A 22,976-nucleotide genomic window follows, 5' to 3' on the forward strand; every position below is an offset into this window, starting at 1 on the left:
GACCGAACGGTCCAAAGACGATCTTCATCCTCCATCTCGCTCTCCCGACACCGGTTCACTCCCCCACCTCCCGCTCGCCTTCACCTGTCTCCAGCGGCGCTCCCGCCGCCAGATCCACCACGGCGCTAACCCGGCTCCGCCCACCTTCCGTCCTCCGCCACCCACGGCTGCCGGCGTCCCCCCTCCCCCTACCTCCAACGACCTCCATCTAAGCCCGCCGATGGAGAATCCCGCCGCTAAACCTCGCCGGCTTCTCCAGTTCAAGATCGCCTGAAAGCTCACGCGGTCTGAACAATAGGAAGCGTGCATAATTAAACATGCCGAGTTGCCTGCGACGAGATGGAACAACAGGCAGAGCCATAGCCACAGATATAATTAACACGTCTATCACATGACACATGAGATGTAACGGCAGTAATGTAAAGCAGCAACAGAAGCAGACTAATAGTACACCGGAGGCCGGCTGCGGCTGGAGCGGTAGTTGATTCTGGATTGGGTGCATGGATGGGATTGAAATCGAGGGAATTACCCCACGAAACTACTTCTTGAGGCTGCCGCGGACGCCGGGCTTGGGCTTGGAGGTGGTGGCCTCCGCGGCGGCGGCGGCGGCGGCGGCAGCGGCTCCGGCGCCGGATGAGTGGAGGTTGAGGAGCTTCTCTGGCTCGAAGGGGAGCTTGGGGTGGCGCGCCTCGTGGTGGATCTGCATGGACTTGATGTCGGGGGCCGGGGTGCGGCAGAGCGGGCACGCCAGCTTCGCGTGGCCGCCCTTGTCCTGCCCCAGCCGGTCCGCCTGCCCCGCCTTGCCGCCTCCCCTGTTCGTCATCGCCGCGTCGACCTTCGCCGCGATCTCCTTCGCCGTGTGCTTCTTCGGCTTCGCCTTCCCCGTCATCGCCGACCGCCTCCGCCTCCGCCTCCTCTAACCTCTCTCGCGGTCCGCCGCCGCGTCCTCCCTAACCCTACTTGCCTTTGTGTTCTTCTTGGTGATGTGCGAGGGGGACCGGGGCCGCCAATTATTAGCCTCCTGCGGGTGCACACGGCTCCTCCCCGCGGCGGTAGTCGTCCCCCTCTGCCGTCCGATCTTGAACTGCGGTCGTGATGGTGTGGGCTCGAACTCCCAGGGCTGTCCTTTTTATAATGGAATTTGGTTAGCGTAGGAGAAAAATAATTCTATGTGCGTCAGAAAAAAAATAATCGTATGTGGGCCATGTTTCATTCTTTATAGATATTCTCCTCCACGCGTTCTCACTTTTTTTTAAAGGGTAGATGGGACTCACAAAACTCAGGCGCTACATTACTCGCACCACATAAACACAGAAGGACGTGTTTGGATGGGTGGCCTGGCTCGTGCATGCACCTGCTTATGTAGTACTCTCATGAAGATATTCGTTTGGATGTCTGGATGATCTGTATCCGTTCATGCAGCTGCATCCGTCCAGTTAAGTTTGGGAAAACGCTGAAATCGGTCGTTTTCTGTAGGTTTGATTGGAAACACTGTGCGTACGATTTTTTTATTTAAATTTTAATTTTATTTAGATGTCCAAAAATTCTAAATATTTTTTGAGTAAATTAGAGGTCATTAATAACCCATTTTTATTAGTTTGATCTAAAAAACCTAAGTCAATATTTAATTAAAATTCTCTAAAAATCATAAAAAATTTACTAATATGCTTATCCGGTGATATACTAATTTATAAAAATATTTTCAACATAATTTATTTGGTAAAAAATAAGTTTTTTTAATACAACATATACTCATGTAGACAACCAAACACAATCTCTTCTCAACCAGATTGAACACATACAACCAACCAAACAGACATTACTGCATCTCCCTAGTCTGTATGACTTATACAGTCAGGCTGAGAATATACAGACAACCAAACAGATTCTAAGTGTGAGCAACTTAGTCTAATCCAGGCATAACCCGGGCGTGAGTGTAAAAGCCAGAAGTCAAACTACCGACCCGGCCGCTCGCACACCACCGAGATAACAGCTCGTTCGCCACCTTTGCGAAGGTTTGAAACACGGGCATTTTCATCAAAAGGGAGTTGTGTCTTTCTACAAGCAATGTTCGAAAAGCAGGATATCTTCCTAGCTCATGTGAAAATTATGTAGATCCTGCGAATTGCTATGGTCCAAATGGAGCCTGAAATTTTAAAACATACTTATGTGATGCATCATCACAAGTTGTTGGTGGCTCTCATGCTACACATGTAGACGGTTAGCACCAGTGGCGGACCTAAAAAACAATAACCGGTGTCACACCGGCTCCCATATAGTGTATGACTGAAAAATGAAAATTTAACCAGTGCCATATGCACCGTATAGTCATAATGTAGATCCACCACTGTCTAGCACATAAACAACATATCTGTTCTCTCGTCTTCTGAAGACGGGTAGCACAAAACAAGATATCTACAGTAAGTAAATAAACACAGAAACAAATATTTAGACACGTGAAACTGAAAAAGATGTAGGACGACCATTGGTCAGTTCAGCTTTAAAACTTTGCAACTAAGTAAATAAGCAAGTTACTGTAGTCAGCTGCAATCGGCTCAAGCCAATTTCGGCCGAACAGGCCACTAATAACAGTTCTATGACGACAGAGAGCCAGAGAAACTTCTTATTACACTTGCATTAAAAGATCAGTTCAGCTCATCACATCGGCAGTTCGCCGCTATCTGCTATGACAACCTTGCCCTTTGGTTGCCCGCTCTGCTTGCCTTCAGCTTCAACCTTGTAGACAACATCCATTCCAGACAACACCTTGCCAAACACAACATGCTTCCCGTCCAACCTAGCACAAAAGAAGCAGGAGATCATCAAGAAACAGTTTCGATAGATCAAAGTAATCTTCAGTCAAGATTGGAATAAAGTGCTGCCACGACTACAAAGACCAGCGAAATTACCAGCTTGTTGTTACAGTGGTGATGAAAAACTGGGATCCATTTGTATCTCTCCCAGCATTGGCCATGGACAGAAGGCCTGAACAAAGAACCAGTCAATAAAAAATATGGAATTAACCAGCTAATACTGAACTAAAGCATGCCTAGTCATAGATACGATTTCAAGAAGCACAGTTAAATAATCAGGGTCCTAACAAACTACAACTCAAATAAAGCATTTCTAGTCAGTGGTCACAAATAGGGTTTATTTTTAGAGGGTCAAATATAAGATTCCAAGTCACAGTTAATCACCTGGCCCAGTGTGCTTGATCTTGAAGTTCTCATCGGCGAACTTTAAGTCATAGATAGATTCACCACCCCTTCCATCGCCAAGAGTGAAGTCACCTCCTTGGATCATGAAGCTGGGGATAATTCTATGGAATGCACTTCCCTTGTAGTGGAGTGGTTTGCCACTCTTGCCAACTCCTTTCTCTCCTGTATAACAAGAAAATTGAGAGAGCTACATACATGAAACCAAAACCAAAAACATGATTTGAGAATTACTTACAAACCACAAACAGACATCATTCAGATAGCTATTATACAGATTGTAGAACTATTCACTATTTGGAATGGGATCTCTCTCAATCTACATAAATAACAGGCTTTTGAAATGTTCTACCGTTCCACATGAATAATGCAACAATAACTGTTATTGCTATTGTCTTAACTTTCACTTTTCCCATCAGTATATTTTGTGACATCTTCAAGCTACGTGCTAGTCAACTACAAGTATTTACTTCCCATCACTTTTCCTGTTTGACAATCATATGTTGCAGCCATGGGTGGTACATCAAGGGGCCAATCAACAAAATCCTGCATGAAAGGATTACTTCTAGGCTCTAGCTACCTTAGACAACCAACAACTTAGGAGCATTACGTTATGGTTGAGCAAACTCGTCATTTAATGACTCCCTCCCTAATTTGTAGGACAAACAGCTACGTAACTCCCCTTTTCTTTTAGAGAACATGGTAGGTAACTTGGTTATGTCATGCAAGCATCAAATAAGATTTAGAATGGTTAAATTTCTTTGTTTGTTCGTTTGTTTGGAGAAGCATGTCTAATTGACTGGCCTTCCTGAAGATGACTATTTATGCAAATGTGACAAAATAATCTCAATTATATGATACAGGTTCTATTCAAACTGGTAAGCTTGCCATGGGATCAATCACTGAGAACTTTAACAAGAAGATCAAGTACCATTTTTAACATACCCGTGCAAAGTGCTCGGAAGTTCTCTGTAGAAAAAAGTGATATAGAGACCATTAGCATTTCCCTGATCTCACAAATGAAAAGTTATGAATTGAATAATAAGTTGATAATACCTGCTGTTTTAGGAACAGTCTTCCCAAAAAGTCCCATAACAATCCGACCTATGACGATTCAAAGGCAAATTAAGCGCCAATGAGTCAATCGGTTAATAGGTGGCGCAACACTATACGGAGAACAGACACAAATATCATGATGACATTTCTTCTTGACATAAACAAAACTAGAAGCGGCCATCTCAACAAAATAGAGCTGGCCCCAAGTTCTACTCAAATTTTGATGATTATAGATGCAGTAAGCTAGTAATCACTCTACATGCCATCACAGCAGTAACGGATGCATATCACTCTGTGTCTGAACTTTATGCAAATATGCAATGGTGGTAGATGATATGAATCCAGTTGTGATAGTGCCAGCCATCTTAAGTTTTGTAGCAGTACTTGTGTAGAATCTCTTTTCATCTAAATATGCCATTGCACGCTGATCTGACACTGAAACAAGAGAGAGGAGTCACAACAAACCTGCGGGCTTGCCGTCGATCTCGATGTCGAAGTAGACCTTGTGCGTAACCTCTGTCAGGTCTGATTTCTTCGCCTGAAAGCCGAAAAAACGTAATGATACATCGGTACAGAGATCACAAGCCAGCAACGAAATACATCAAGGCCACATGGATCCACACCATCCAGATTCAGATAAGCGTCACACACCATCAGATCGGAGAATATGGAGAGTGGTTATCACTAATTACTAATCAGATCGGAGAAAACAGACACGCGGAAAGGGCGAGGAGCAAACTATGGGCGGGTGGGCAGGGGACGGACGAGGTGGATGAGCACCTGGGCCAGCGTCAGGGCCGCGGCGGCGAGCGCGAGCCACAGGAACAACGACGCGTGGCGCGAGACGGCCCGCGCCGCCGCGCTCCTCCTCCAACCGCTCCCCGCCATCTCGGATCCGCTCTCCTCGTCGTCGCCGCCGAAGAGCTTGAGATGATAGATCTGTTTGCCTGCTACACTCTGCAGTCTTCGCGGCGTCTACGACCAAAACAAGGGGAGGAGAAGAGGAGGCAGCGCCCTCGCTGACAGGTGGGGCAGGCGCGAGGTGTGGGTCTCACATGTCAGTGTGAGAGTTTGTTTCAATTGCTCGCCCTCGACGGCAGGGGCACTAGAGTAGCCACTCACTGAAGTGGTTCTGTGAATTGTGATTGAACTGCTTGTTACTTGTTAGGCTCAGTGCAGTGCAGGTTAAACAAATTCTGTCATTCCCTAAAGCAAACAACAGAATAGGAATTATTTTCCCACAATTACTAGAGTAGTCACAGAAAATACTTCATAGACAGAACCAAACACGATCGAGATCCAATGGTTTTTATAGTTCATCGTTCAAATTTTCAAACTAAGCAGATAAGCAAGTCATTGTAGTCCACATCAGGGATTTCAATTTTATTTTATAAAAAAATACCCTAAAAAGATCGAAATTCATGAAATTTCATCAAAATTTCGGTTTTTTTCATCCTATGCTTTGTGAGTCCCACGTGCTAATGAAAAAAAATTCCAGAATTAAATATTTTATTTTCCTCTAAAATTCCTTAAATTTGTAAAATTTCAGTAAAATTTTAATCCCTGATCCACACAAACGACTCCAACTACTGACAACAATTCTACAATGAAAAACCGTCACATTTGCTTCTTAACATACGATTCCATCAAAGATGGATCATCTCAGCTCATGATGGATCGGCAGCTCTCCGCTATCAGCTATGACGACTCTGGCCTTTGGGGTACCTTTCGCACTCGGCTCGCCTTCAGCTTCAATCTTGTGGACAACATGCATTCCACTCAGCACCTTGCCAAACACAACATGTAGACCGACCAACCTTGCACAGATTGAAGAAGCAGTCGTAGTGATCAGCAACGAACACAAATCTTCGATCTGTACAAAATTACAATCAATTGCGCTGCCGCGATTGCAAAGACTAATTGCTCAAGGACCATTGAAGATTACTTTCTTGTCCGTTCGGTATCTGCAGTGGTGATAAAGAGCTGGGATCCGTTTGTATCTTTTCCCATAGTTTGCCATCGACAGAGTTGTGATTTGTATTATGCCTGTAAAGTTGTTTTGATATGTTTTGAAGTGGATATCTCTGTACACAAACTAGTGATACGCAAAACAAGAATCATCAAGCAATGCAAAGTCTGGTTAGCTTCTCTCCACTAGCAAATAAAGGTGTACATTCACTAACAACAATGACGGCCATGTAGGCACTATTATCTGTACAGAAAACGAAAAAAGAATGTCCTCCCCCACACCACGCCGGCCGCCGCACAGCCCCCTCCACGCCCCCACAACACCGGCCGCCATGCAGCCCCCTCCACACCTCACTGCCGCCTCCCCCTCCCCCTGACCACCGGGAAGAAGCCGCGCACTCACCCAGCCACAGATCCAGTCCCAAATCTGCTTCTCTGGGTCTCGATCTGGTCGACTTCTCCTTCTCCCCTAGCCCAGACCGCTCCACGAGCACTCTCAGTTGTGCCAGGGAGGAATCCACCAAACCAGTAAAAGGACATTGGGAAACCGTCCTTCAAGACGGTGCTGCTCACACCTTCGTCGGAACGGACCGCGCGGTCCATGACCATAGCTGCTAAAGGAAATGAGTAGGACCAGCAACAGGCCAAGGTTAGTCACTAGTCCACCACTACCAGGGTTGCAGTCAACTCCTCGACTCCGTCACCGCCTCCTTGGCATAAGAGCCGACCGCAACTCAAGTCCGTGATTGTGGTTCCGCTTCGAGAGCCATGCAAGAACACCTTTTAGAATCAGAGCAGAGTACCAGTACACCAACACGTGAAATTCCCCTCCCCCAATGCCAGCCAGTCTATTGCTCAAGCCCTAGTCGTGGCCGCAGGCGATGGTTGGCAAGAGGTCAAAGGCAAGCACAGCCGCCGCCGCAGGGAGGCTGAATTCCAATGGCCTGCCGCCCAACCACGAGGCTGCATCAGGGATAGGTTATCGTGGCCCCCCTCCAGCCATTGTAGAACGCCTGAGTTTCAATGGCTCAGGAAGCAACCTCAGAGGCCAACCCAGATCCCATCAGCGCCTTGTATAAGAAGCGGGTGGCTGACCGTTGTTTCAAGTGCTTTACCTCAGATCACAAAATCAATCAGTGCCGCGACCTCCCAAGATGCATCCTTTGTTTTCGTTCTAGCCACCACGCTCGCCATTAAAAAGCTCTACCACGCCTCTAGCAACAACCCCTGCGCCACCATCACACACCATCGCCGACCACTTCCCGCCGCTGTTAGCCGCCCACTCCACCACCACAACCGCAGCCACCAAACCACCTAGCACAACCATGGAATTCATCTCTGATGAACCGCTCCTGAGCCCAGACTATGTCACCCCCTGTGTACCCTTCACTACGGAGATAGGAGCCATCAAGTGCGTCCTTCTGACTCGTGTCGTCATTGCAGTTGCCATTGGGAACGACACCTTACCGATATGCATGCAGGTCGCTAAGGCGTTCGCGGTAGAGCTACGGATCACGGAGGTACAGACGGTGGAGGTGTCACGCTACCCGCCGAAGGGCTACATGGTATAGTTCAAGTCTAAGCGCCATCGTGACGACACCCTCGCCATCCCGGCTGGCTTCCACGTCGGCAACATCAACCTCAAGATCATGTCGTGAGATACTATGTCCCACGCCTCTGTGGCCACACTACACTACAAGGCCCGCGTCTGCATTGAGGGCATTTCATGTCATGCCTGGTAGCTTGGCACGGTGATGAACCTGTTTGATCAAGCCACCATCCCTGTGAAGCTCGACATGTATCCTTAGTCGGAGCGTGAGTTAGCCTACTGCAACATCTGGGTGTGGACGAAGAACCCGACCGCTTTCGCCAAAGCGGGCACCCCAGCTGGAGGTAGGGATGGCAATTTGCCCCGCTGGGTGAGATTGAAGAAGAAGAGGAAGAGGAGTATGAAGAAGAAGGCGACGACGATGAAGAAGGAGAAGATGACGCTGAAGACGATGAAGATGATGACTAGCTGCTTCTCTTGTCTTTCCTTTCTCCCTTTTTGGCGCTTGATGCCAAAGGGGGAGTGAAAGGCTTTTCTATCTTTGGTCATTTCGTCTATTCACGTCGTTTTGTAATAATGCTATTCGTGTGGTGGTGGACATGAGAACCTATGTGTGATTGTAGTATGCCTAGTTGAACTTTTAAATTTGTAAGACTATATTTGTGTTAGTGTGATGATATGTCTTGTTTAATATGTAATGTTTGTTTCTCTCTTTTTTAGAATTTGTGATATATCCTGTCATATGCATCACGTCTATTCATACCTCTTCACACATATGGTTGTTGCACCCCATGAATGCTATGATATAGGGGGAGCCTTCACATGTCCCAAAATTTGTGCAAGTGGCATTTTAAGCCAAAAGTTTTGAAGTCAATTCAATGCGCATATTTAGGGGGAGCTCTCTATATCATATGTATTTAAAATCTTTTAACATATACATCTCTTATAAGTTTTAATTGGGTTGTCATCAATCACAAAAAAGGGGAGATTGAAAGTGCATCTAGGCCCCTAAGTGGGTTTTGGTGATAATGACAAAGCAATTAAAGAACTAATGAGTTGTATGAGTTATGGACAGGTGTTAGTTCCATTAAGTGAAAAATGTGACGCATTGTGAACCTCCCAAAAACAGATAAAGGAAAGCGGCTTGGCTCCTATGCTTTTTAATTTTTTTTATGCTTTATATTTGAATTTAGGATGCCGTACTATAAAGAGGGACATGAAATCTACTTGGTTGTATAGAGACAGTGCTCAAAAGTCCAAACAAACCCATGAGAGTCATAGAAAGTTAGCCCTAAAACCCATGCGGATGGTCCGCACTTTTCTGCGGAGTATCCGCACTTGTGCGGAAGGTCCGCACTTTTTTACGGAGGGTCCACACTTTTGTGAGTTCTCGGCTAACTGCGGATGGTCCGCACTTTTCTGCGGAGTGTCCGCATAAGTGCGGAGGTTCCGAACTTGTGCAGAGGGTCCGCACTTTCTAGAGCATAACTGCTAGTTTTTCAGTGCAGAGTATTTAAACCCCACACCCTTCATTGCAACAGTATCTGAGCTTTTCAATTCCGGCCAACTTTGAGACAAAAGGCTTCTAGCTCATTAAAAGCTCCTTTCCACTCCCCTTTTGTGATTCTTGTTGAGATCTTTGCTAGGATTGAGTGAGTTTGAGCAATAGTGCTAGTGAGATACAAAGTCATCCTTTTAAGCACTCGTTTCTTCGTCAAGCCGGTGGTTTCAAGTTCGTTACTCTTGGTGATCCGTCCACCGAGACGGCTAGGCATCACCCGCTGAGCTCCCAAGTTTGTGGTGAGCCTCGGGACGTTTGTATCATCCTGACAAGTTGAGTAAGAAACCCGAAGCTCGATCTTTGTGGTCGCTTTGGTGAGGATAGGGTTGAAAAGGACCCGGCTCTTTGTGAGCTCCTCAACGGAGATGTAGGCACTTCTTTGTGGAGTGGCCGAACTCCGGTAAATAAATTTTTGTGTCAATCTTGTTCAATTTCTTGTATTTGGTTATACTCTATTGTTTGAATTGAATTCTAGGGTTTAAACCCGATCTATCTTGTTGTAAGGTTTGAGCTGCAGGTATTTGGTCTTATAGGTTGGCATACATCTACTAATGCTTGGTAACTTGTAAAATTATCACACCTTATCTCAGATTTTGCTCCAATTCAAGTTTCCCCAAAAAGTCCGGAGTATCCGCACTTTTCTACGGAACCTCCGGACAAGTGCGGAGGTTCCGAACAGAAGTGCGGAAGGTCCGAACTTTTTCTGATCCGCTATTTTAAGTTTGCAGAATTTTAAGTTTCGCCTATTCACCCCCCCTCTAGGCGATATTTCACTATGCCGTGCGCGCACCCGTGCACGCCATGCCCACCACCGTCTCGCACGTGCTGTCGCTTGCCTTCACACCACGCCGACCCGTGCCTCCCCCATGCGCCATGCCCCTCGCGCGTCGGCCCGGACCGCTGGTCGCTCGGTCGCCACTCCTGCGCATGCACCGCCCGCCCATGCCGCAGCTGGCCACCGCGCTGCCAGACCACACACGGTCGCTCGGCCTTCCCCGTCGCCGCCGGTCGTCTCCATCTACCGGCCGGACTCCCTTCCGCCGAACTGCGCCGTGTTGTCATCGCTGCGTCGTGCCCCTCAGCCGCACTGCCCGTGCTGATGGCCGTCGTCGCCGTGGAGACCCTGGCCGCTCCCCTTCTCCCTCCGGCGAGCTCCGCCTCCGACTCCCCGGTCGGCTCCCTCCCTCTCTCATCTCCTCCGGCAGCCGCCCAACCTTTTTTTTCGGCGCCGCCGTCCCTCCCTCTGATCTCTCTCTCTTCTCTGAACCGCACGAGCGCACAGGGCTGGCCGGCCTTATCCCTTTAGGTCGCCCGCCCCCTCTCACTGGCATGTGGGCCCCACGGTGGACCGCACACCCGCGCCCAACACCGGCCCACGGACCATGAACCGAGTCCACCTGAGCCGGTCCACGGTGCACCACCTTCACAAGCACCTCTGGTTCACCAATCCCGTAGACCAAGTCCGTGAAACAGTGCTCCTTTTTAATTTTCAGGATTTTCCTTTTCCGCAAATCTTCCGACGTCCATAACTCCTCTGTTTTAACTCTGATTTTGGTGATTGTTTCATCGATATTCTTCTAAATTCATAATCTTCATCCCTGCCAAGTCTTGTAAGTTTTGGAGTTTATTTAATTTTATCAGCGCTTAAACCTAGAATTAGACTTAGTCTTTTATTAAATAAAGTCGAGTTTAGATAATTCCATAAATGTTTTTAGGATATAATCATGTATAAGTTGCTTATATTAATCTAGCTTAAGTATAGATTAATCATCATGTGAGTTAAAGGATAGTTTTTAGATTTATCTTTTAATTAATGTTGCAATATATCGTTATTTCATGCTTTAAGCTATAGGATTAATCCTAGTATATTTAATGTAATAAGTTAATCCATGTAGCTCCTAAATGAATAAATACATGTCATTCGAGTATGATAGAATAATTAAATGTTTATAATAGATTGGTGTTTTATGCTTTAATCTATAAGGTTTTATGTTAGCTTAATTAATGTAATAAGATTAACCAGTGTAGCTGCTTCGAAAACAATTAATTAATTATCCCTTTAATAATTAATTAATTAGATTAAAATAGTAAATTTATCCTAGTTAATTAATTGCATGCATGCTTTTATGATAGCAATAAATATAACTTAATTAGTATGACAATTAAACAACACTAGGTAATTAAGTTGTTTACCGGATAAACTTAGTTTAGTGCTATGGATTAGAATATTAATCCGACACTTAAGCAAATATAATCACATAGAATTATACTTAGTATATATGCTCACATACATATAAACGTAAGTATTACATATACATTTATGCCTATACACGTGCACTCACTTACACGTAGAATCCCTAGCTGTCGTCTTTCGACAGTTAAACTAATAAACGCTCACCTAGTTAATCGTGATTTGTTTAGACTTTCTCTTAGGTTAATAAAATAACTAGGTTAACAGCTTAACCTAGCTTCACTAGATTATCCCGTTGTTCTTTGTGTATTAGCTTCGCATTGCTTAGAGTTGTCGATCATCTTCCGCTAGGTTTAGCTTTCGTCGTTTCCCTTAGTCGTTCTTCTTCCGCCTTAGTGTTTCATTTGGTTTTGTGCTGGTGTTCATTTGCTTAGTCGTTGTGCATTTTTTATTGTTAATCTGTGTAAGCTCGAAGTCAAGGTTTTAAGCAAGAGCGCGAGGAAGGAACTGAAGGAAAGATCCAACGATGAAGAAGAACCTCGGGAAATTCAAGAGACAAGACCAATCATGAATTGACCCTTCACGAAGGCAAGTTCTATCTACTTAATCATACTGAACCTATGATTTTCAAATAATATACATGATCAACTAAAACTGGAGTTATTATCGCATGTGCTATATATGTTGTGTTTTCCTTCAAACTACTTCTAGTAGCTAATCATATCAACACTGTTATGCCTTACATGTCATCATCCAAAATACGTATCACCATAGGAATACCTGTTGTTAAATATATTAACGATGGGCGATGCCTTGATATCTAGCATGCTTAGGATGGAATACGTCTCCTCGAAGACGTCGCTTTTAAAACACTTCTACTCAGAGATAAGATTTACTGTTATCAATGTTAACTCATATACCATGAATCCTTGATGGTTATGAATTCCGTGATGGTTGTGAAATCCTTGACATCGTGTGGAATATGGTGGGAGATGTGTAAAAATGGGTGAAAACTGTTTTGGCGGGGGCATGCGGAGTAGTACTCTGGACGATGATGCTCCAGGGGGCTTGAGTCACCTTTGTGGTGTTCATTGTCAGAAGATACCGGCTCTGGCCGGTTAAGAACCGAGTCATTGCGCCGTCATGCTTAGCCACCTCCGTGCAACCATGCGTTCTGAATGGGCAGGACTTAACTCTTCTTTCACCGGACCGGGTTGGGAATAATACTAGGAGGCCTGAGAGGTAACGTTGAGCCAAGTGTCTTCAGGTTCTGCGCGAAGGAGTTTCCACCCCAGTTGATGATTGGGGGTCTGCCCTCTATACGAGACCTGAAGAGCTTGATGGATCACGTAGAAAAGCTCGACAGGAAAGATGTTTGGAGGATCTCGATATGATTCGCTCCTCCGCTTGCAACGGTTGGAGGATGAGCATATCGCATGGGTAAAATTGTACAACCTCTGCAGAGTGTAAATCTATTCGAATAGACATGTCCACGGTCATAGACATGCGAAAGCAGTAACCCTGATGACTAGACTCTGGGTGCGTGTGTCTTGATAAGTGAGTGTGTGGACTAGATGTCCGTGTGATGAGGTTCATGGCTCGATCTGTCAGAAGCTGTGTGGTACTAGAGGTACACTATATGTGATAAAAGGGACTGCGGAGTGAGGTGTAGCCCCTCCCAGGACCGAAAACCCCAGATATAACTTGTTACCCTGGTTCTGGTTTTAAAACCGTTTTGACAGCTTTGTTACCAAGTCACCTTCTAATACGTTGGGGACTTGAGGTGATACTCAGTTCCAACAGAAGATGCCTGCAATTGTTACTTTTAAAATCGTTTCTAAAGCTTTGTTACTAGGTCACCTTCTAATACGTTGGGGACTTGAGGTGATACTCAGTACTAACAAAAGATGCCTGCAGTTGTTTTCAAACGCTTTGTTACATTTATTTCAAAAGGTTAACGGTGGAGAATATAACTGGATACCTGCATAAAATCTGCTTTACGCTTAAAACTATGCCGTAAAACGTTATCCTTGAAATATACATTATGCATCTATCAACCCCTTGAAATTGTATATGACTTGTTGAGTATCTTCCGTACTCAGTCTTGTTGCTTTCAGATTGTTGAGTTGGAGATCAACCTCAACCCAGATGAAGTCAAAGAGAAGAAGTCTAAGATCGCATCCGCACCCATGTTGCCTGTGGCATTGGATTGCATCGTCGTTTTGCTCCGTTGTGCTATAGGCTCTTCTGCATGGCTGGTCTCCTGTGGATTCTTGTCCACCAGACCATTTTTTCGCTTTTCAGGTATTTATTTTACTTATTTGTTTTCAAGGTATGTATTTAATATCATTCTGTTGAATTCTGTGCGTATCAGCTACTTGATTCAGGAGCTGATACAGGAGGCACAGGGGAACCCGAGTTTGGAGTCCTGACACATACCTTGATCTTGCTCCTAGAGAGAGAAATCCAAGGGAGAGTGAGAGAGCTTGAGGGAGAGGGGGGGTGAGTGAGTTGCAACCACGGTTCAAAAAACCGACAGTAACCGCTCAAAAACCACGATAACCGACCTTATCGGTCCGGGCCGGTTTTAGAAACCGAACGGTAACCGAATTTAAATTCAAAAAATTCGAAAAAAATAAAAAAATCTTAAAAAAAAACTAGACACAATTCTAAGACCTTCTGTGAATTTTTTTTTCAAAAATAATATCGTTTGCATCATATTCTATAGGGAGGAAGTTTAAAAAAAATTAAAAAAATTGAAGCGTGCGGCTCAGTTATTAACTCATGTTAAGAAAAATTGTAACATGCAAACACATATTTTTCTTGTATAAAATGTATTTTAAGAGAATCTTTAAAATTGATTTCACTTTATTTAGAGTTTTATTAATATCTCTATGATTTTTACAAAGTTCACAAGCATAAAGTGAATATGTTAAGAAACAACATTGCAATTAACTTTTTCATGTCTACTATTATTTTTACTATGTAAATGATAGTATAAATAAGCTAATGAAAGTGGTTTCACTAATTTTTGAGGTGTGATGGGTTAGTTATGAATTAATCTAGTCGCAACACATTTACACAATCATGCATGTTACGATAACTAATTCATGAGTTCATGTTTTTTTAAAAGACATAGGATCATGTAAGAAGACTAACAAAATTATTTTCATGATTTTTGGATTATCAAAGAGTAAACTATGCATTTAACTTGGTTTAACAAATACAATTTCTCACAAAAAATTTTGAACTTTTTTTATGAGTATAAATACTTTTATCATGTAGATCATGTTACAAGTAAACCAACAAAATTTGTTTCACTTGATTTGAAGCTCAGATGAATTAGTTATTGATTTTACAAGATTGAGATAATTTTTGGGTTTTTTGTTGAACTTCACTGAAAATCGAGAAAACCGCTCGATAAATCGAGAAAACCGAGCGGTTACCGACAATGCAGAAAATTCGAGAAAACTGCTCGATAAATCGCAAAAACCGCTCGGTAACCGGTCCAAACTGACCGGTTATCGAACAGCTAAAATCGCGATTTTTTTCCAAATTTCAAAATTTACCAAATGAATTTTGTCTAATTTTTTTTGAATTTTTGACCGGTTACCGCGGTAACCACGAATTTTCGATTACCGCCGGCGCTCGGTAACCGAGCTCCAATCGGTAAGGTTAACCCTGGTTGTAGCAACTGTGCTGCTCAAGTGAGGGCATGGGGAGTGAGGGAGGAGAGAGAGGGAGCAGTTGGTGTTGCCCCATTTGGTGGTTGGGATGGTAGGGATACTTGTGGGGCCCACATATTACAGAAAGGAGGTATTTACAATGCGATTTCTATTTTTTTCTCGGATTAGTTTCTCTCATCCAAATGACCCAAAACGAAATGCTCTAATATGCCAAAATAATTCCCCTCGAATTTAATTATGACGCTAATAGCACATGATTAAGCTTAATCTCACGATTATGAAATTTGGAACGTGACACCCGTCCTCATCCCCGTTTGCTTGTCGGGGCAAAAAATCCCCCCGTCCCCATCCTCGTCAGTAACCCAAACTCCAGTGGGGCCCCGGCGAGGGCACGGCGGGCAAGCGCAGTGGGTGCGGCAAGCTCGGCGAGCGAGCGCAGTGGCAAGCGAAGCTGTGGCGAGAGGCGAGCAGGCGCAACGGTGAGCGAGTGTGGCGTGCGGGCGTGATGGGCGCGGCTAGGAGCAGGCGCGGCATGGCGTGGGCGCAGCGTGCGCAACGAGCGGCGCGTAGGCGCAGGGGTCACAGGCTCACGGCGAGCAGTGTGCGGTGCGGGGAGCGACCGGGTGAGCGGCGACTCAGGGCCCCATGGGGACCCGTGGGGGAAAACCTCGCCCCACCCTGATCTCGGGGCCCCACCCCGTTGCCCCCACGGGCAAAACTTGGCCCTATCCCCACCCCACTCGGGGGCGGATCCCCGCGGGTCCCCACCTCCATGGGGAAAATTACCACTCCTAGAGCCAAAGCAAGCTTCTGGAAAGACCGGTGGTTGGATAGCCAGGCACCACAAGATATCGCCCCCCTCTACTTCAAGCTAGCATGGAGAAAAAACCAATCAGTGGCCATGACACTACACCAAAAGAAGTGGATGCGAGGCCTGAAGCGCATGACAACAATCACTGAACTCCTACAATTTACGGCTCATCGGAATAAGATACAAAGCATTCAGTTGACAGCTCAGGAAGATAGGATCATCTAGCGCTTTAGTGCCAGTGGCTCATACTCTGCCAGTTCAGCATACAACATCCAGTTTGTTGGTTTGTTCCCATATTACAATTGGAGCAAAATATGGGAAGCAAAAGTTGAGCAAAAATGCAGGTTCTTCACTTGGTTACTGCAGGAAGGCAGACAAGCCAACCCAACCTGTCAACTATGCTGGACACGTGATGAATCGGCCATACACCTGATGTCTAATTGCTCCTATGCGAACGAGGTTTCCGCAAAGGCCGGCAATGAAACAAATAGGCATCGACACAAAACTGCAGGCATGGTGGACCAAGATAATGGATAATACAGATACATCACAAATTTAGATCATCATATACACTGTTTGGAACTTATAGAAAGAGAGATGCCGACGAGTCTTCGACAACAAGGCACTGACACCGCTGCAGCTCCCAGCCATCATCATACCTTTTTCATATATATTTAGAATACGTTCCCTCTCCCAGCCATCATCATAACTTTTTCATATATATTTAGAATATGTTCCCTATGATAACTGGGTTCATTAGTTATGGTCAACAAACAATACGCGCTCCCGCTGGCGTGAGAAGAACTAGAGTAATCCCACAGCACCTCAGTGAGGCCATTCTAGACAACAAACATTCAGTCTAGGCAGGCTCTGTTGTGTTTTCCGTTTTCTTCCTTCATGAACTACTTTCGGACTTTGTTCTGGACCGTTACCTGTAATTCCTTTTACTTTCTACTATAATGAAATGGCAGAACACATTCCCCATGTTCCTCAAACAAACTAACAGCAAGTGGTACTCAGAACACCACCATATATGCAAACAGCATAGTTGCCTCACAGATAACACAGGCAACAATTCCACAATGGAAAACAGTCACATTTGCTTCCACATATATATATGCTTCTTCCATCAAAGATGGATCATTTCAGCTCATCAGACATCGGCAGCTCTCCGCTATCAGCTATGAGGACTTTGGCCTTTGGGGTACCTTCATCACCCGGCTCGCCTTCAGCTTCAATCTTGTAGACAACGTCCATTCCACTCAGCACCTTGCCGAACACAACGTGTTTCCCGTCCAACCTTGCAAAATTTGAAGGAGCAGGCGTGATCAGCGACAAAAAAGTGTCTCAAAAGAGGAAAGGGGTGACCAACGAAGATTACGCTCTTGTCCGTGGTGTATCTGCAGTGGTGATAAAGAACTCGGATCTGTTTGTATCTTTCTTCAATTGATTTGCCATCGACAGAGTGCCTGCGGCGAACAAAGTGTTGGCCACACATGAGCCAGCGCTTAAATTACTTACTGCTCGAAGAAATTAAAAATGTTTCTGATAACAACTACCATGATTTCAAGCAACAGAGTTATACTTATACAGTCACCTGGTCCAGTGTGACTAAGCTTGAAGTTTTCATCAGGGAAAACTTCCCCATAGATAGATTCACAACCAGTTCCGTCTCCGTGTTCCAAGTCACCTCCCTGAATCATGAAGCCTTTGACGATTCTATGGAATAAGGTTCCCTTGTAGTGAAGAGGTTTGCCGTGCTTGTCAATTCCTTTCTCTCCTGGATGTGTAACAAGAAATGTGAGAGCGCTTACATGTCAGGACTCAGGAATCAGAGAGAACGCTACCTTACAGGCTGTATTACTAATAACTGTTATGGAGGGGATCTCTTCTAATATATTTCGTAAAAGAAATGACAGATGAATCCAATGCTTTGTAATATTAAACTGTTAAGACCAATGGTGTGAACAAATATAGCAGTTCCCAGTTTTTAGGACGAGCATGTATGCGCTATCTCTATTTTGCAATGATTTAAATGGTTAGTCTTGACTATCAGAAAATGAGAGAATATACAGGTAGCTTCTTCTTTCAAATAATATGATAATAAACTTGGTTAAATTACAATCACAATGATGCATCTAATAATTAAAACTCGTGTGATTTATACCATGTCTGGTTGATATTTTTGAAGAAGCAAGTATATTTGTTTGATTAAACTTTCTGACATGATGGTTACGAAGAATTAATACCTGTGCTAAGTGCTCGGAAGTTCTCTGTACAGAAAAAGATGTACACAGACAGTTAGCATTTCTACCATCTCATAAGACAAACAATAATAACACATTTGTCGTTCGCGAAAAAAGAAAGAAAATAATAACACATTTATTGAATTGAACAAGTAAGTTGATGACACCTGTTGTTTTAGGAACAGTCTTCCCGAAAAGTCCCATGACAATCCGGCCTATGACAACCCAGGATCATTCAAACTTTCAGTTAGAACATCTGTAAGCACAATGCACAAATAATACTGCTAGCGGGGCAAACATGCATCTCAAGATACTCAAGCCAGTCCTAGCCTCTGAAACACCGATACTTTAAGAAGGCACCGTATATGTATCCAATACCGTATCTGATATGAATACTCGTTAGATACTCATCGGATATGTACCCGGCAAGTATCAAAAAATAATTATATAAATTCCGGATACATAATTAGATACTTCGGGAATACGGACTAGCCCATTTGTGCCCGTATGATCTAACAAGTCGCCTGCAGTCTCGCACGCCAGCTGCCGTCCGCAGTCCTCCTCACATAGCCGTCCACATGGCAGCACGCCCGCCGCCCACACGCCAGCCATCACCCGTGACGTCCTCCCGGCCACGGCAGTGGTGAGTTCCTCTATGTCTCTCCCTCTTTTCAGGTAATTGGTTAACAAAATTGGGTGGTGGTTATGATTTATATGGAGTGGAAACAGTTTTGTATGTTGTGAAGACGACAAAGCAAATTAGTATTGATATTGTATAATTTGAACTACCTTTTATCATCTCATATACAAATTAGTAATGAGTTAAATCTAGGCATATGCTCTGCTTTGATAGGAAATGTTAGCAATAGTAGCCTCTGAGTGATTCAGATAATATAAACATGCATTACAAACGTATTACTATTTTTTAAATAAAATGTATTCGTGTATTAGGTTTCCTTGAAAAATAAAGTATTCCCGTATCCATATCGGTCCAATACCGATACAAGGTGCTGCCTAGGTCCCAGCCTCAAATTTTGATAATGGTGAGGAAAATGGCGAATAGAAAACAGGTCTTGTTGCATAAATATTTATTTCTCTAACCATTCTCACCTAACGATGAGATAGCATGCAGAAATGAAAGCAACCAGAGGAGAGGGGGGAGGGGGGGGGGGCGTCGCCATGACGATGCACGAACCTACGGGCTTGCCGTCGATCTGGACGTCGAAGTAGACCTTGGTGGTGATCTTGGTCAGTTCCGCGGCTGATTCTGCCTGAATATCGAAGACATCAAACAAAAAGAATCGTAAGACAATGCCGGTGATGGGTGGTGGTGGTAAGGAGGACGCATGCAGATGGATGGATAGACGAGCACCTTCGCGAGCGTCAGGGTGGCCGCGGCGAGCGTGAGCCACAGGCACAGCGGCACGGCCCTCGCCGCCGTGCTCCTCCTCCTCCACCCGCTCAACGCCATCGCGGATCGCCTCTCGCCTCCGATTCCTCCTCGTCGATCACTCGTCACCGATGATGGAGCCTGACTGCCTGAGCTACACTGCAGCGCGTCGTTCTAATCCACGATCCTTATTAAGGAGGAGGGCTGACAGGTGGGGAAGACAAAAATAGTGGAGCCAACCTGTCAGCCTGAGGATTTGTGGGAGCTAATCCTAATCGTCCTCGACCGCACAATGCACTCATGGTCATGGAACTACCTGTTAGTTACAAATGGACAGTCGTTAAACAGTCTGCCAGTATTCAGCAGGCTAACACAGGTTATGTGGTTAATGCAGGCAGGGATTTAAATTTCATTTTACAATTTTTTTCGTTGACTGGTGATTTCTGGTGAAGAGATTGAAATTCACAAAATTTCGTTCATTTTTCGTCATCTGCTTATGAATCCCACGTATCAGTAAAAAATATTCTAAATTAGATATTTCGTCCCCCTCTAAAATTCGCTAAATTTTGACAAAATTTCAATGAATTTTAAATTCTTGAATGCAGGTGACCATATGCAAGTGAGAGGTCAACAGCCTAGGTACTTATGCCCCCTTGTGCCGTGCGCCCCTCCTCATTCTTCTTTGCTACAGATCTTTTACCGTCGGCCTTGTTGCCACACAGGTGTTCTCTTGCCTTGTTGCCATACAGGTAAGCCGGCCGGCTTCGCACCATGGTCGTGTGAGCAGATGTTCCGGTCGGCCTTGTTGCCGTTGCTGTTCAGGTGTTGGTTTTGTTGGTGCTTTGATTCGTCCGACCTCATTGCCGTGATCGCACACAAGTACTCCGGCCGGCTTCATGTTGTGGCCGTGAGGTGGGCAAGTGTCACTTTGGCCAGCCTTCGCGCCGTGGCCGTGTGAGCAGGTACTCTGGCCGGCTCCGCGCCGTGGCCGCGAGGTGCGCAGGTGTATGCCGATCGACACTTGCGTCGTGGTCGTCCGAGAGGTAGGTGTTGTTCTGGTCGGTGCTTGTGCCATGATTGCATGAAATACAAGTGTGCTACACCAGCGTTGAGATGAGATTTGCCCAGCCTTCATGCCGTTGTGCTTTTGATTATGCTCTGACCGGTCTTGTTGCCGTTGCCATTGAGATGTTTCGGTTCTTTTGATCTATGCTTGTGCCGATCGGCCTTCGTGCCGTTGTCATCGAGTTGGGTCCCGACTGGCGCTCGCACCGTGGCCGTGGAGCGCGTGCTGCTGCTGTCGGGCCGCCATGGTTCTTTCTGGTTTGGTTCTCCTCCAGCCGTGCACCCCTGTCGTTGCGCGATGCTGTTGAGTTGTGCCTGTGCATCCTTTGTTTTGACTGGCTTGAGTGTTGTGCGTTGAAAGCTGGGTGGCTGTGCCGCCGGATGGTGAATCACACTGCCGGTTGGGAGAGTCGTGCCACAATTGCATGCAGCTAGTGCTTAGCTGAGATGCGCATCTGTTACTTGATCGTTGTTCTGATATTTGTTTGGGCACCTGACGTGTTGCCGATGACAGCTTATACTTGTTGTTAGGTTCTTATGGTCTCAGTTCCCTTTTTATAAGTTGATGGCATGGCTGCAGTGTTTGTGCTCTTATGTGGATCAATGGCTCGGCTAGGAATTGTTGGTCGGCTGTATAAAACTGTTGCAAGGACTCTATCATCATCCCTGTTGTTGTGGCCTCTCATTTTGTAGCTCGTGGACATGCTGTTGTGGCCTTGCCGTTATGGACTCTGTGATGTGATTATTTGTTAACCTGAGGCTCTTTGTTACTAGTCTGATGATCATGTTATTAGAGGGCAAATGATGATTAACGGGCTCATTGTTTAGGAGTTTGGTATTGTGTCGTGGCTGATGATGTGTATTGAGGCTCGACAAATCTGTTGCCTCTGTGGCTTGACGTCATTGTGGCCCAGCTGCAACTGCGGCTTGTTGCTACTTGCCTTCTCTTATCCGTTGACTTGGTGGCTCCCTCAAATTGAGCCTCTCCTATTCTGGATGATTTACAATATCTGAAAGTCAATGGTCTGTTATCATGTGATTTTGTTGGCTTGTGAGTGCCTGTTGCCGGCTGGGAAATACTATCTGACATACTTGTTGAAGCTATTTGTCATCTTTGTTGGGATACTGTTAGTCATCGTTCTAATTGGCAGTGTGGACTAGAAGTGTAATTTGCCACCTGTTAGCAGTTGAGGCTGGTAGTGCTTGAGACTCGGCTAATGTCTATTTGTGACTTGCTGTTGTCTACCCTTTGCTATTATTATTACCCTTGTTTCCTATGTGGCCTTCACTGCCTTTGTGGCTTGTGCCTTTGCGGCTTTCTGCCTTCGTGGCTGAATTGTATGTTGCCTGGGAGATAGTGCTGAGGTCGTAGATAGGAGTTTAGAAATATTGCGCAGTTCACCAGGCTCTCGCTAGGTTGTAGCTGTTGAATTGCCGTATAACTAGACTCTCTCTCCCTCTACTTTGTTATATCACCTGAGGCCGAGACCGATGATGAGGGACTATATATTCTGAGGCTCTTTAGCCGATGATGACCCGGGATACATAAACAATCCATAAAGCTCATGCTAGACTATTATCCTATTTTCTCTACTCCTGTTTTGATTTCTGACACAATCACTTTGCTTGGTCTGTGTTGCTTGTGACTACAGCCTTGCAGACTCGGAAATGACCTGAATATGACGACTAACAGTGTAGTTTAAACAGAGGTTACCCGAGAGACGGACGTAATTAACTGGAGGCCTCTCGAGACCACGGGAACAAGGAAGACACAGTCGCTAGACTAACAGTTTTAGTCAGATAGCATGTGCGTATGTATGGAGCAAAGTGTTGTAATCTATGAAACTTGTACTTTATGAGTTCAATAATGAATGAATAAAGTTCAGTGTTTCTGTTATATTGCGATGCTATTTTTTTCGTATACATTGAGTATACTGGCATGCCCGTATACATTCATATTCAAAGTTATATGACATACACTAATTCGAAAGTCGAGTTTCAGATCCGCGAAACAGGATTCGGATGAGCAAAACACTCTGATCCTAAACATAAGTCTAATAGAACATGACACGATATTCTATATAGCACTTGAACTAATAATGTCAATAAAATATATTATTTTAAATAAAAAGAGCTTTATATTATTATGAATATATTTTTCATGATGAATCTAACAACATCAATCTTATGTTATCAATCTATATAATTTTTAATTAATTAATAGCCAAAGTACAAAAT

The 22,976-nt window shown here is 44.9% G+C and overlaps 3 protein-coding genes across 4 annotated transcripts; all 3 read right to left on the reverse strand.

Moving 5' to 3' along the window:
* Positions 1–288: 288 nt before the first annotated feature.
* LOC133931314 (protein METHYLENE BLUE SENSITIVITY 1-like) lies at positions 289–1,003 on the reverse strand. The gene has a single exon (XM_062378169.1). The coding sequence runs from the start codon at positions 887–889 to the stop codon at positions 539–541; it is 351 nt and encodes a 116-aa protein (XP_062234153.1). The 5' UTR covers positions 890–1,003; the 3' UTR covers positions 289–538.
* Positions 1,004–2,463: 1,460 nt separating this feature from the next.
* Positions 2,464–5,254, reverse strand: LOC133931317 (peptidyl-prolyl cis-trans isomerase CYP19-4-like). 2 transcript variants are annotated; one of them, XM_062378171.1, is made up of 7 exons: positions 5,037–5,254; positions 4,737–4,809; positions 4,272–4,319; positions 4,161–4,184; positions 3,198–3,380; positions 2,910–2,985; positions 2,464–2,797 (listed from the first exon to the last, which is right to left on the reverse strand). In XM_062378171.1, exons 1-7 carry the CDS (start codon positions 5,157–5,159, stop codon positions 2,659–2,661), a joined length of 666 nt encoding a protein of 221 aa, XP_062234155.1. In that variant the 5' UTR covers positions 5,160–5,254; the 3' UTR covers positions 2,464–2,658. The 2 variants fall into 2 exon arrangements, with proteins under 2 accessions (XP_062234155.1, XP_062234156.1); XM_062378172.1 differs by having other exon boundaries at positions 5,052–5,253.
* Positions 5,255–17,084: 11,830 nt separating this feature from the next.
* LOC133931316 (peptidyl-prolyl cis-trans isomerase CYP20-1-like) lies at positions 17,085–19,823 on the reverse strand. The gene is made up of 7 exons (XM_062378170.1): positions 19,656–19,823; positions 19,479–19,554; positions 18,451–18,498; positions 18,287–18,310; positions 17,635–17,817; positions 17,419–17,506; positions 17,085–17,337 (listed from the first exon to the last, which is right to left on the reverse strand). Exons 1-7 carry the CDS (start codon positions 19,752–19,754, stop codon positions 17,178–17,180), a joined length of 678 nt encoding a protein of 225 aa, XP_062234154.1. The 5' UTR covers positions 19,755–19,823; the 3' UTR covers positions 17,085–17,177.
* Between the last annotated feature and the right edge of the window lie 3,153 nt (positions 19,824–22,976).

Source organism: Phragmites australis, chromosome 10 (assembly GCF_958298935.1).
Source record: "Phragmites australis chromosome 10, lpPhrAust1.1, whole genome shotgun sequence".
Lineage (NCBI taxonomy): Eukaryota > Viridiplantae > Streptophyta > Magnoliopsida > Poales > Poaceae > Phragmites > Phragmites australis.

Coding starts and splice junctions, on each gene's coding strand:
- LOC133931314 (XM_062378169.1), bottom strand. CDS start 889: ATGACGGGGAAGGCGAAGCCGAAGAAGCACACGGCGAAGGAGATCGCG.
- LOC133931317 (XM_062378171.1), bottom strand. CDS start 5,159: ATGGCGGGGAGCGGTTGGAGGAGGAGCGCGGCGGCGCGGGCCGTCTCG. Junction 4,185..4,271: donor GACTGTTCCTAAAACAGCAG/GTATTATCAACT, acceptor TTTTTTCTACAG/AGAACTTCCGAGCACTTTGC. Junction 3,381..4,160: donor CTTCCGAGCACTTTGCACGG/GTATGTTAAAAA, acceptor CTTGTTATACAG/GAGAGAAAGGAGTTGGCAAG.
- LOC133931316 (XM_062378170.1), bottom strand. CDS start 19,754: ATGGCGTTGAGCGGGTGGAGGAGGAGGAGCACGGCGGCGAGGGCCGTG. Junction 19,555..19,655: donor CCACCCTGACGCTCGCGAAG/GTGCTCGTCTAT, acceptor TTCGATATTCAG/GCAGAATCAGCCGCGGAACT. Junction 17,507..17,634: donor GCTTAGTCACACTGGACCAG/GTGACTGTATAA, acceptor TGTTCGCCGCAG/GCACTCTGTCGATGGCAAAT.